The 14,732-nt window shown below is 35.6% G+C and overlaps 1 protein-coding gene across 3 annotated transcripts in view; it reads left to right on the top strand.

The window, feature by feature from the left end:
* The window catches only part of CCDC14 (coiled-coil domain containing 14), a 41,106-nt gene that overhangs the window by 12,425 nt on the left and 13,949 nt on the right, over positions 1-14,732 (top strand). For all 3 annotated transcript variants that reach the window (XM_081832604.1, XM_031032265.2, XM_081832598.1), the window contains 2 exons: positions 1,533-1,674; positions 12,466-12,548. In XM_081832604.1, coding sequence (XP_081688730.1) covers positions 1,533-1,674; positions 12,466-12,548 — 225 coding nt within the window. The remainder of the gene's footprint in view (positions 1-1,532; positions 1,675-12,465; positions 12,549-14,732) is intronic.

The raw sequence follows: 14,732 nt of genomic DNA on the forward strand, positions 1-14,732 counted from the left end.
AACCATAGAAACCACAGTAATTGATTATGGCAGCACTGACTGAATACCTAATATTTGCAGATTGATAAAAAGAGATTCCAAATCTTAAAATGTGTTATAAGAACATGGCACTATTAATCTGAAGGCTTAATATATTAAAATCTCCATGTTTTCAGACCTTCAATTTATTACTATTCTCTTAACCAAATACTTAGTCATAGTAAGAATAATAATAAGAGTAACAGTATTGTCATTTATTGAGTATTTACCATGTGCCTGGCACTGTGCTGAGTGTTTTATATGCATTATCTCATTTAATCCTCACAACAATCCCATGAGGTATTGGTATCTCTATTTAACTATCAAGAAATCTAGGCTTCAGGAGGTTAAGTAATTTGACTAAAGTTCCATTGCTAGAAAATGGTGGAGCCCAGGTCTCTGCCTCGAATGCTTATGAGCAAAACCACTCTACAAAGGATTGGTAGGGAACTTCTCAGTAGTTGGTCACAGATGTTTACTGTGTACATGTACTTTATTTACATCAGGGTGTTAAAATACCCATGGGATTGAGTAAAGTTTTGTAATTTAGAGTATACTTTCTACCTCTTTTGGGTATAAGAGAGTAAATATTATAATTATTAAATGTTTTCAGTCCACAGAAAATTTGAATGGAAATGAAGGGGCAATTATAAAAGGACAAAAGATCTAAAATCCACCTTCTCCCTGTGTCTGTTTGCCATCTCTCAAACCATCCACTTCCTGAAATTAATATAGCAAAAATGGTACTGCTTTTGATGTGGACACCAAATGAGGTGTGGCTGGTTTTGTTTTTTTTTTTTTTTTTAAAGATTTTTATTTATTTATTTAACAGAGATAGAGAGCACAAGTAGGCAGAGCGGCAGACAGAGGGAGAGGGAGAAGCAGGCTCTCCGCCAAGCAGGGAGCCTGATGCGGGGCTCGATCCCAGGACCCTGGGATCATGACCTGAGCTGAAGGCAGCCGCTTAACCAACTGAGCCACTCAGGCGCCCCAGAGGTGTGGCTGGTTTTAAATCTACTTTATAAAATTAAATAATAAAACCTTATCAGAGTAGATCCTCCCTCAATATTTTGCCAAATTGAATAACCTAAAGTGAATTTGCTTATGCCAGGATCAAAGGTTGTGTTGTAAATGTTATTACTGTAATCAATTTTAGGAAACCCTTCAGCAGTGATAGGAGTCCAATAGTCCTTTGAGATTGTGAGCTAGAAGACATGTCAGCTATCTTCCTACTGGACTCTTTAACTGAAAAAAAAGACTAATAATCCTATGATAGAAGATTAATCTTTAGTTCACTGAATTTAATTTCTTTAGAATTCTTTTGAATAAGCAAATACAGGGAGCAGGAAAGAGGAAAATAGGATTTATATACATCACAATTATAAGTAATCGAACTGTTGGTTTATAGCAAATATGTACATATCTGAAGAATTTTCTTTTTAGTAATACACATGAATAATCATCCAAAAATAATTTATGGTATTGTTATTACTTATTTCTTCTCTCTTTTATAGAGGATTCGGAAATTCAGAGGTTGATTACAGAATTGGAGGCATGTATATCTCTACTTCCAGCACTAAGTGGAAACACAAATATTCAAGTTGAAATAGCACTGGCCATGCAACCACTAAGAAGTGAAAATGCTCAGTTACGCAGGTACGAATCATTCTTTGAATATTTTTGTCATATGCAAAGATGTCCTATGGCCAGAACAAAGGTGCCAAATGAGCTATCTAGGACTCTGTAAGAAAAATAGATTTACTGTTTATTGCGTTTCTACTTTTACTTCTCCATTTCTAAACATTGCCAGCATTCTTACTTCTGCTTGCTAGGACATATTTTCTTCCACCCCCTTTGCCTCCACTGTCACTTGGTTGATAGGGTATGGAGAGAAAAATGAAGTTCCTCAGGACATTTGTCAGACTAGTCTGGGCTGTGCTGCAGTAACAAACTCTAGAATCTCAGTGGCATAGCACGGCCAAAGTTTCTTTCTCCTTCATGCCAAGACCCTCTTTCATTCTATCACTCAGGGTTTAGGTTCCCTCCATCTTATGAGGCCACTGTCTCATAAGACATGTTTTTCAGGGAAAAGAGAACATGGACGGATCTGGCGCACCAACTCGACACACCCCAGCCCAGAAGTGACAGTCTTGCTTCTACTTCTGTTTTGTAGGCTAAAATGAGGCATATGGCCCTGCCTAATGTAAAGATTTGGGACATAAAATTTTCCCATACTGCCCATACACTCTGGGAGGAAAGGAGAACCTGATAGGGGTGAACACCAGTAGCCCCATCATGCTCAGACATAGAAAAAACTCATTTAAATTCCTAGATATTTTTTCTTTTGGCTATTTTAACTTATGTAGGAAATCACGTATTATTAGCAATATCCTAACTTTGAATGTTTCCGTGATGGCCACCAAGGCTGCTACTGCAGGGTCCGTACTTTGCAGAGAATTAGAATACATTGTCAGTTCTTTTGCGGCCCTGTAGTGTGCGTGAGCCCTGAGCGGGGATTATGGTTGCATGAGCTGTAGACGTTGTCACAAACATTTTCAAGAAATTAGAAAGCAGTAAAATAGGATTCCTAGTTGGAGAGGAGCTCAAATTTATGGATCGGGAGACTGCAAAGGCATGACACCTAGTGAGATTTACTTGCTTAGGATTATTTCTCTGAAGGTCATTAGTCTCTAAGATACTATGATATAGGATGGGATTGCTGGGCTTAAATTCTAATAATACTGTCTTCAGTTCTGACCTATAATAGCATTAGTTTTTCAAAATAAAAAACATGTATAAATATATAATAGTAATGGTAATAGCTAATACTACTACTAACATTTATTGAATGTTTCTCATGTCCTATGCCTTTATATATGTCATCTCTTTAAATTCTCAGAATGGCTCCATGAGGTAGATATTATGTTATGCTCATTTACAGATGAGGAAACCAAGGCACAGAGAGGTTATGTAACTTGTCCAAAGTCACATGTATAAAAAGATTCAAACTGGGTAGTTTGATTTTAGAGAACAAATTATCTTAATTTCTACATTCTGCATTGCTTCTGCTAGGAAATAGAGTCTAACTTATTTTTACTTCAGGACTTCAATATTTAAGTGTATTTTGTGGAATAGCAGACTGTATACTGTAAGCTCTTTGAAAGAAGCGTGTTTTTAAAGGTATGACTGTCAACTAATTGGTGTCTTTAAATAAACATACCAGAACTTAGTCTCACAATATTATCTCTTTAAACATGTGCCCATGGGAAGTATCAGTGGTTCTTGTTTATTTCCCTTCTTTAGAACATTTTAGAATTGTTTTGGGAGCTACTTTATAAGCCACTCAGGAAAATGAGACTTACTTTATTGGTCCACTGCTTGTTTTTAATTTTTTTAAAAGGTATTAGTTTGATGTTTAGCCTTATTCTTCAGACTTGGCACCAGATCTTTCTGGCTCTATGTCCTTAGAGTACAAAGGTTATATAGCATGCTATTCCCACTGTTTACTTGACCTTCTAAAAATGAAATATCTGAAAAACAAAGAATTTGTCTTTTTAGTAGAATGAGGTTTCCAGCAGAGGGGTAGGAATTTTTGTGCCTCTTTGGTAACTTAATTTAGAAAGAATCATCCATAATTTCCATTACAAATGTAAGTTGGAATACATAGGTTCATTCAATAGTGTTTTTCAGAGTGGTTTTTTTGTTTTTTTTTTTTAAGATTTTATTTATTTTTTGACAGAGAGAGAGACAGAGAGAGAGGGAACACAGGCAGGGCAGTGGGAGAGGTAGAAGCAGGCTTCCCACCGAGCAGGGAGCTGATGCAGGGCTCGATTCCAGGACCCTGGGATCGTGACCTGAGCCGAAATGACTGAGCCACCCAGGTGCCCCTTTTTCAGCGTTTTCAATCAAAAAAATTTTTTTTCCTGTTTGGACATTCAGAAACTACGTGTTTCTCTTTAGCCAGAAAAGTGATCTTTCAGGACTTTCTTGGAGTTTATTGCCATCTTGTGGCTTAAAAAAAATAGCCAGGTGCAATGTTTTTGTGGCATTTGGGCGTTTTTGGCATTTGGGGCTGCACAGGTTTTATTTGGGACTTCTGATAACGTTCTTTTTTTTTTTTTTTAAGATTTTATTTATTAATTTGAGAGAGAGAATGAGACAGAGAGAGAGAGCATGAGAAGGGGGAGGGTCAGAGGGAGAAGCAGACTCCCTGCTGAGCAGGGAGCCCGATGCGGGACTCGATCCCGGGACTCCAGGATCATGACCTGAGCCGAAGGCAGTCGCTTAACCAACTGAGCCACCCAGGCACCCCTGGGACTTCTGATAACATTCTTAACATTTAGCCTTCCTGGTCCCTACTCATGAAATGTCTCTAGTGCCCCATTCATTGTGACCACCAAAAGCCCCTGCACATTCCCAAATTTCCTGCATGAGCGTTGAGAGCGGACTACTTCCAGTTAAGAACCATTGAGCTAGAGAGTTCCTTAATATGTACAGGGCAAGTTAGAATTCATGACCACTTCCTGACTATAGACTCAAATATGAGGCCATTATGTCCTCACACAGAACAAAAAAATGAAATAGGAATGAGAGGGAGGAGCCAGGGGTGGCATTCAGTCTTTTGGCTTGATCATTTGACAGATGGTAACATAATTCTCCCAGATGGAAGTTACTAAAGGAAGAATATATTGTTTATTTGTTTATTGCATGTTATTTTTGAGATAGAATATATAGGAGAGCCAGTGAGTTAAGATTTAGACATGCCAAATTTGTCATTTAGACCATCTGGAGATCTATATGGTATAAGTGGAGCACAGAACAAGATCCAGGATAGAAATGCAGACTGGGGAGTTATTCACTGAACACATTTTTATTGAGCTATTACTATAGATTTGGCACTGTTGTAGGCACTGGAGACAATGGTGATTAAAAACAAGTGATTTGCTATCAGCGTGTAAGTGGTAGATTCACCAGGAAGGTATAGAGTGTGAACCCAGCCAAAGGTGAAGTGCTGGGGAATAACAGCTTTTTAAGGAAAGAACACGGGGGCAGGAAGCTGTGAGAGAAACCCAAGAAGGAGCACGTAGGGAAGTGGGAGGAAAACCAGGAGAGAGAGATGTCACAAAAGCCATGGGAAGAAAGAATATATAGGAGAGATCTTTGCATAGCATTCAGAATAAACAAACTGACAAAAGAGATAAAAGGGGTTCAAGAATAAACATCACCAGATGACTTGCTCAAAGAAAACCCAAGAAAACTTGAAAAAGTATTCTACAGTTTCAAGGAGATTAAAGATAATAGAATCCTTAGAGGCAGGAAAAGAGAGAATGCTGTTTAAAGGAGAAAAGACAGCAAAGGAGAAGAAAAGTGAATTAGATGAGCTCAGGAAAGTAAAAGCAAAACATCTTACAAAAATGAAAACAAACATGAAGTCAGGTTTTTTATATTCCATTAGGATACTTACTATATTCCATTAGAACCTAAGCAATATGAATGCTGATTTTGTTGTTTGGGGGGTTTTGCTTTTTCCCCCCAAATCTTTCTGTTTCATTTGCTACTAAATTCATAGTTCAGTGTCTCCTACCAACTTTAGCTTATTCCTCTTCCCAAACCCTTTTTTAAAAAAATTTATTTATTTTGTGATAAAATAAATATGACATAATATTTATCTTTTTAACCATTTTGTAAGTATACATTTGAGGGGCATTAAATACTTTTACAATGCTGTGTTGCCATAACCACTGTCTATTCCCCAAAACTTTTTCATCCCCAGCATACACTCTGTACCCATTAAACAGTAATTCCCTCTCTTCCTTCCCCTTAGCTTCTGATAACGTCTGTCCTCTTTTCTGTCTATGTGAATTTGAGAAGGCTGAATTTTTGTCTCTTTTGTTTGTTGCTGTTATTTCCAGTGCTGAGAATTGTGCCTAACACTCACTCTGATAAATGTTTGTTAAATGACTGAAGGCATGGTGGATAAGGTTGAAGAAATAAAACAAAACAAAATAGAGAATAATTAAAAATTATTGTAAAGAAGATACATATGGAAGACAAAGAATGCAAAATTTGGCATAATGACTGTTCCTGATAAAGAGAGCAGAACAAGTGGATTAAAGACAATGTTAAAAGATAATGTAAATAAAGGGAAATTTACTAAAAATCTATGTCAACAGATCAGTAGGGCATTCAGGATCCCAGGAACATTAAAATGATCCACACCAAGACATAAGCTAATAAAGTCACCACATCAAGCTAATAAAGTCAGCACATCTTAAGGACAAAATAAAATTAACTTTTCTAGACATTCAAAATAAAAGCAAATAATGTGTAAAGAGAAAAATATCAGGCTGACCTCAGCCTTTTCACAGGAATATTCATTACCCAAAGATCATAGAACATTATTTACAAAGGTCTAAGGGAAAGAAAGTATGTCCCAAGAATCTCATATGTGGCCCAGCAATCCTTTTAGTGTAAAGGCATACTCTCAAGTGTGCAAGAACTTAGAAAATACAGCACCCTTGGATTCCTTTAAAAACAACAAAAAATAATTGTTGAATGGCAAATTCTAACTAACCAAGAGTTGAATTCAAATAAAGGGGTGGATTAGAGATAAACATCGAATCTATACATAGAACTAAGACAACTGTGGAAATTAAGGTACAGAATAGAATTTGTTAGCTTGACAATAAAAATTCCAAAATCAGTGTTTTTATATCCTATTTCCTTTATTTAAGGTTATTTAGGAATACTATTTTATGAAGTAGAGAAATATTTGCCTAAAGTTCAATAGTTCTGATTTCAGTTGTTACTTTTCCTTCAGATAAAATCATCTAATCCTAAATTCAATACATAATATTTTAAGATGGTATTTGTAATGTTATAAAAATAGTATTTATAAAAATTATAATATAAAATAGTATTTGTAATATTATCTGTTTGGCTAATTTTTTCTCTCTGTATAGGCTTAAAAAATGTCTGAATGATATCCAGCAAGTAGTGATTATTATTTCTATTTAGTATTGTGCTAGAGGTTCTACCAGTGCAATAAAGCAAGGAAAAGGAATAAAAGCCTTTTAAAGTACAGGCTGTCTTACTCACAAATGACATGATAGTCTTTGTAGAAAATCCTACAGAATCTACAAAAAAGCAACTAGAATTAATAAATGAGCTTATTAGCAGGGTTGCAGGATATGAGATCAATTTACAAAAGGCAATTGTATTTCTATACATTGTCAATGAACAATTTGAAGTGAAATTTAAAAACAATACTATTAATAGCATCAAAAAATATCTATTTAGGGATAAACTTGATTAAAAATGTGTAAGACCTATACACTGAAAACTATAAAACATTGCTGAGAGAAATTAAAGAAGATCTGTATAAGTGAGAGATAAACTGGATGCATAGATTATAAGACTTATTGTTGTTAAGATATTAGTTCTCCCCAAATTGATCTATAGATGCTATGTAACTCTGGGGAAAACCCAGCATCTTTTTTTTAGAAAGATTATTCTAAAATTTGTATGGAAATTCAAAGAATCTAAAATAACCAAACCAAAACAACTTTGGGAAAGGAGAACAAAATTGGTACTATCCTATTTCAAGACATAAAGTTATAGTAATCAAGACAGTGTGGCATTGGTGTAAAGATAGATATATAATTGAAACAGAATAGAGTCCAGAAATAAACTCACATATAAAGGTAACTCATTTTTTAGGGGCACCTGGGTGGCTCAATCGGTTAAGCATCTGCCTTCAGCTTGGGTCATAATCTCAGGGGTCCTGGGTCTGGCTCCCTGCTCAGCAGGGAGCCTGCTTCTCCCTCTCCCTTGCCCTCAAATAAAATCTTTAAAAAATAATAATAATAAATAAAGGTAACCCAATTTTTGACTAAGATGCTAAGGAAATTCAATTGGGAAAGAATAGTCTTTTCAATAAATAGTGCTGGAACAATTGGAGAGCCATATACAAAAAAAGGGAAAAAGGAAAGAAGGAAGGGAGGGAGAGAGGGACAGGACCACTTCAACCTTTACCTCACACCATATATAAAAATTAACTTGAAATGAATCACAAATCTTAATATATAGGTTAAATAAGTTAATATATAACTTAAATATTTATTAAACTTAGTAAGTTAAATAGAACTTATAGAAAACATAAGAAAAAAATCTTAGGGATCCTGGGTTGGGAAAGACTCCTTAAATATAACAAAAAATCTAAGTAGAAAAAATTTGTAAGTTGGACTTCATCAAAATTTAAAATTTGCTCCTCAAAAGACACTATTACTAAAAGAGGCGAACAACAGAGAAAATATTTGCAATAAATATATTTGATGGACTTGTACATATAGAATGTATAAGGAACTGTTACAACTCAAAAAACAGGCAAAATATTTTAATAGACAACACATCAAAGAAGATAGATGGCTATTAAATAAGCATATGAAAATCTCATCATTGTTAATCATTAGGAAAATATAGACTAAACCCATGATGATATAACACTACATACCATAGTCAATTTGAATGACTAAAATTCAAAAGACTATACCAGATGTTAGTGAGGATGTGGAGGAACTGGTACTTGCATAATTTACTGGTGGGAATATAAGATGGTACAACCGCTTTGGTAGTTTCTTAGAAATTAAACATAAACCATATGACCCAGTCATTTCACTCCTAGGTATGTACTCAGAGAAGTAAAAGCATATGACCACGCAAAAACTTACTTGTGAATGTTCATAGGAAACAGCCCCAATGTCTGTTAACAGGTGAATGGATAAACAAATGGTGGTATATCCGTACAATGGAATACCGCTCAACAGTGGGAAGGAAGAACTATTGATGCGCGCAACAGCATGGATGAATCTCAAAATCATTACGCTGAATGAAGGCAGGCAGGCTAAAGAATATATTGTATGATTCCATTTACAAGATAATTGTATATGTACAAATATATAGTATAAAATTCCAGAAAATGCAAACTAATCTATAAATCAGTGGTTGTTTGGGAAGGGGATGCTATGAAAATGGAGCATGTGGAAATTTGGAGACATGATGAATATCTTAATTGTGGTGATGGTTTCATCACATCATATATTAAAACTTACCAAATTATATACTTTGATTATATAAATGTGCAGTTTATTATATATGTTTCATTTCAGTAGAGCCATATTTTTAAAAAGTGAGTAAACTGAAAAAAAATATTTGCCTAAATGTCATCAGTTCTTTTCCTTTGTTTAAATCAAGTACGTGAAAATATAATACATAATATTTGTTAAAAGCGTGTGTAACTATCCATTTTTAAAAGATTATCTTTTGTTATTTTTTTTATCATGTATCATTTTTAATAGAACAATCATGTTTTAAAAGCCTGGCCCTGAAAGCTGGGAATGAGAAGGAAGGAGAGTAGCTAATGGTACAGTTGGATTGGAGGGAATATTTTCCTAAATATGGGAGTGCTTTTAGTATGCTTCTTGGCTTATGCACATGAACATCTAAAGAAGGAGAAGCTGCAGGTGGAGAAGATAAAAGGGGTGGAATTGGAGCAGAGTCCTTTAGGGTAGAGGAGAAGTTGGGATCCAGGAAGCTGATGAGGCTCCCTTTCTCTAAGACTAGAAGAAAGAAGTGAGGATTAGTGTATATATATATATGGATAAATTTGTACACCCTGGGGCAGAAGGGTAACAGTTTGTCCCCAAGCCATGTTATTTTTAGTGAAAATAGGAAAGTATCCTACTGAGAAGAGGAGAGGGTAGGAATGAGAGGCTTACAGTGAGGGATGAAAGTTTAGGCTGGCCATATAGGGGAAGAGAAGAGAAGAATCTGACTAGGGACATGCGTACAAGAAAATTGTCAAGCAAAGCTTCTGTCATACACTTGGTGTGTAAGAGGACCTCAGTTTTCCTAGAAAATACCAAAAGAAGCATTCTAGGTAGAGTTATAGATTACCAGTCTATGCTACCTTTCCTAGATCTTCACTCTTTGTTATAAAGGGGAAACTTTTCAGAAAAGCAGAATTGTTTTGAAACAAACATGGGATTGTATTATTCTGTAGTTCTTCTGTAGCTTGCTTTTTTTCACTTCACAGTGAGTCTTGAAGATATTTCCTTGTCAGTACATGTAGATGTCTCTTTTTTAAAAAGTACTTATGTATTACTATGGATATACCATAATTTATGTACCCTTTTAAGTTGTTTCTAACTTCTTACTACTAAATACTGCTATTGTGAACATCTTTGAATATATCTAAAGGTTGTAGATGCTTTTGCACATGTACAACTATAGTTGACTCTTGAGCAATGCAAGAGTTAGGGGCCCTTACACCCTACGAAGTCAAAAATCTGTGTATAACTTTTGACTCCCCCACAACTTAACTACTGATAACCTGTTGACTGGAATCCTTATCAATAACATTGAATGTTTTGATTAACATATATTTTGTAGGTTATATGTATTATGTACCGTATTCTTGCAATAAAGTAAGCTAGAGAAAAGACAACATTAAGAAAATAATAAGGAAGAGAAAAATACATTTATAGTATTGTACTATATTTATAAAATATCTCTGTATAAGTGGACCTGCACAGCTCAAACCCGTGTTGTTCGAGGCTCAATTATATTTCTGAGGCTAGATAACTTAGAATTATTTTGTCAGAGATAATGAACATTTTACATTTTGTTGGGTACTGTCAAATTGCCATTCAAATGGTTATATCAGTAGTCTCCCACCAATTGAAATAATTCATTTGCCTCACCAAAAATTATTTCCTTTTATTTTTGTCAATCTTGTGGCCATAAAATATCTCCTGTTTTAACTTTGTATTTCTTCGTATCAGTAACGCTGAGCATTTTTTGTATGCTTATCGGCCATTTTTTTTTAAGATTTTATTTATTTGAGAGAGGGAGCGAGAGAGAGCAGCGAGCAGGGGGAGGGGCAGAGGGAGAGAGAGAAGCAGGCTCTCTACGGAGCGGGGAGCGGGGAGCCAGACATGGGGCTTGATCCCAGGACTCTGGGATCATGACCTAAGCCAAAGGCAGACGCTCAACTGACTGAGCCACCCAGGCGCCCCTAGGTCATTTCTATTTCCTATGTGAATTGCCCATTTTTTTTGCCTTTCTTACTGATTTGCAGGAACTCTTTAAGTATTATGATTTTTTTGTCTCATATATGTGGCATGTATTTGCTTCCAGACTGCTAATTCTAGAACAAGTTTTAAATTTTGATATCATTAAATCTTTCATTCTTTTCCTTGCTGGTTGGTGGATTTTGAGTCTTGCTTAGGAATGCCTTCCCCACTTCAAGATTACGTAGATTTCCACCTAAAACTTTTATGGTTGGTCTTGTTTGTCCATTTTATGTTTACCTCCTTAATCCATCTGGAATTAATACATGTAAATGATATGGGGTAAGGCACTATCATTTTAGATTCAGTAACAAAAATAAATAATACAGAATATTTTCAGGTAATTAATTCTGGGAAAGATAATAGAGACAACTTTTTTTCAGCATTAACTTCTTAGAAGTAAACATTTTTATGGTTCCTTTTGTATGTTCCAGTTTGTGAAGTGGCCACAAATTGTGAAGTTCATTGTAGGGCGAAGTTGCTGCTCATTAGCATTCACTTTTTTAAAATAGGGCCATTAACTTTTCCATCTAATAAAGAAATTATTAGAAGCATAGGTTTGCATTTCCCATTTTTTCAATATGTGACAAACCAAGCAGATGCATGTCTGATAGCAGTCAGTCCCTGTAAGTATTCTAGTTCATAGTTATGACAGATCTTTTAAAAAAGTAGGTTGTTTGTACAGTAATGAAAATACAGAGAAGGAAGACAGAAGAAGAAAATAGCAAGAAGAGATAGGAAGTGAAAGAAATTGAAAAAAAAAGACAAGGAAATCATTGAGAGAACAAAAAAGGAAAGGGAAAATAAGAGAGGTCATCTTTTTTCTTGTGAAGGGAGAGTTTATGCTGTTCCAGGCAGTCTTTTAAAAATTATCTCAGGCCCTATGAATAATAACAGCAATGTGGCTTTGTTGTTTTATTTATTTGGTTTTTATCTTTTGTTTTGGGGATGAGATGGACTTCTGCAATCCTAGTTGGTACCATCTTTTATCTTGTCTTTTTCATTTTTAATTTTTTAATCTTTTTCTTCATGATACATGTACTCTTTAATGCCCATCCCCCCTTTTCCCCATCCCCCTACTCACCTGAGCGAAATAGGTCAAATACCATATGATCTCATTCATATGTGGAATTTAAGAAACAAAACAGACGAGCAAAGGGAAAAAAGAAAGACAAGCCAAGAAAAAGACTATTAATTATAGAGAACAGACTGATGGTTACCAGAGAGAAGGTGTTGTCTTTTTTAATAGGCTGTTAGGTGTACACTGTTAAATGAGTTTGGGATTCTTGGAATCATGTTTCTTTATTATTTCCTTTAGGCAACTGAGAATTTTGAACCGGCAACTTAGAGAACAAGAAAAATCTCAAAAGGCATCTGGTGCTCTGGAATGCAACCTTGAATGTAGGTAAAAGAACTTTAAGAACTGATAGTAAATTCTTTGTTCTGGAAATACTGATAAAGAATTGAACTTTCTTAATTACTTTGTCTTAAGAAGACTTTTAATTTATATTGGAAAAAATAGGAATAATACTTCTTATTAAAAATTAAAGTAGCACAGAAACAAAAATAAAAGATCTGTGCTATTAGCGATGTCCACAATAGCCAAAATATGGAAAGAGCCCAGATGTCCATTGACTGATGAATGGATAAAGAAGATGTGAGATAGATAGATAGATAATGGAATATTACTCAGTCATCAAAAAGAATAAATCTTGCCATTTGCAATGACATGGATGGACCTAGAGGGTATTGTGCTAAGTGAAATAAGTCAGAGAAAGACAAATACCATATGATTTCACTCATATGTGGAATTTAAGAAACAAAACAGATGAACATAGGGGAACGGAAGGAAAAATTAAGATAAAAATAGAGACGGAGGGTGCCTGGGTAGCTCAGTTGGTTAAGTATCTGCCTTCGGCTCAGGTCATGATCCCAGGGTCCTGGGATCGAGTGCCCAATCAGGCTCCTTGCTCAGCAGGGAGCCTGCTTCTCCCTGTCCCTCTGCCTGCCACTCCCCTTCTTGTGCTCTCTCTCTCTGTCGAATAAATAAAATCTTTAAAACAAAACAAAAAAACAGAGAGGGAGGCAAACCATAAGAGATTCTTAACTCTAGGAAACAAACTGAGGGTTGCTGGAGTGGAGGTTGGGGCGGGGATGGGGTAACTGGGTGATGGGCATTAAGGAGGGCACTTGATGTAATGAGCATGGGGTGTTATATGCAACGGAAGAATCACTAAATTCTACCCCTGAAACTAATACTACACTATATGTTAACAAACTGAATTTAAATAAAAAACTAAAAAAAAAGATCTGTGCTATTATATCCCAACAATATACCCCTATTTTTTTTAAAAGGCTGTATTTCCTTTCACATGTCTACTGTTCATATAGAATTGATCTGTTTCACATATACTGAGTTCCTACCATGTGCCCAGCACTAAAAGAACTATATGTGTTTTTTTTAATGAGATTACACTGCATATGCTCTTCTGAAGCTTGCATTTATTCACTTTTTTTTTTATTCTTACGTTAATCCCATAACTAATTACATCATTAGTTTTAGATGTAGTGTTCCATGATTCATTGTGCATAACACCCAGTGCTCCATGCAGAACGTGGCATTTATTCACTTAATATGTAGTAGATAATCTTTTTTTTCTTTCTTTTTCAAGTTTTTATTTAAATTCTAGTTAATTAACATACAGTGTAATAGTAGTTTCAGGTATAGAATTTAGTGATTCATCAATTACATACCACACCCAGTGCTCATCACAAGTGCCCTCCTTTATTCTTATCACCCATTTAACCCATCCCCCTGTCCACCTCCCCTCCAGCAATGCTCAGTTTGTTCTCTATAGTTAAGAGTCTGTTTTATTTATTTATTTGTTTGTTTTAAAATTTTATTTATTTGAGAGAAAGAAAGTGAGTGAGAGAGAGCACAAGCCAGGGGGAGAGGCAGAGGGAGAAGCAAACTCCCTGCTGAGCAGGGAGCCCGATGTGGGGACCATGGACCCCAGGGACCATGACCTGAGCCAAAGGCAGACGCTTAACTGGCTGAGCCACCGAGGCGCCCCAAGAGTCTGTTTTATGGTTTGCTTCTCTTTTCCTCCCCATGTTCATCTGTTTTGTTTCTTAAATTCCACATATGGGTGAAATCATATGGTATTTGTCTTTCTCTGACTGACTTATTTTGCTTTGCATAATACTCTCTTGCTCCATCCATGTTGTTGCAAATGGCAAGATTTCATTCTTTTTGATGTATATATATATACATTGTATATATATATATGTATATATACACACACCACATTTTCTTTATCCATTCATCAGTCGATGGACATTTGACTCTTTCCATAATTTGGCTATTGATAATGCTGCTATAAACATCGGGGTGCATGTATCCCTTCGCGTCTATATTTTTGTATCCTTTGGGTAAATACCCAGTAGTGCAATTGCTGGGTCATAGGGTAGTTCTATTTTTAACTTTTTTTTTTTTTAGATTTTATTTATTTATTTGAAAGAGAGAGATAGCAAGAGCAGGAGCACAAGCAGGAGGAGTGGGAGAGGGAGCAGCAGGCTTCCTGC

This window comes from Leptonychotes weddellii, chromosome 1, assembly GCF_054177405.1.
Source record: "Leptonychotes weddellii isolate Sample4059 chromosome 1, ASM5417740v2, whole genome shotgun sequence".
Lineage (NCBI taxonomy): Eukaryota > Metazoa > Chordata > Mammalia > Carnivora > Phocidae > Leptonychotes > Leptonychotes weddellii.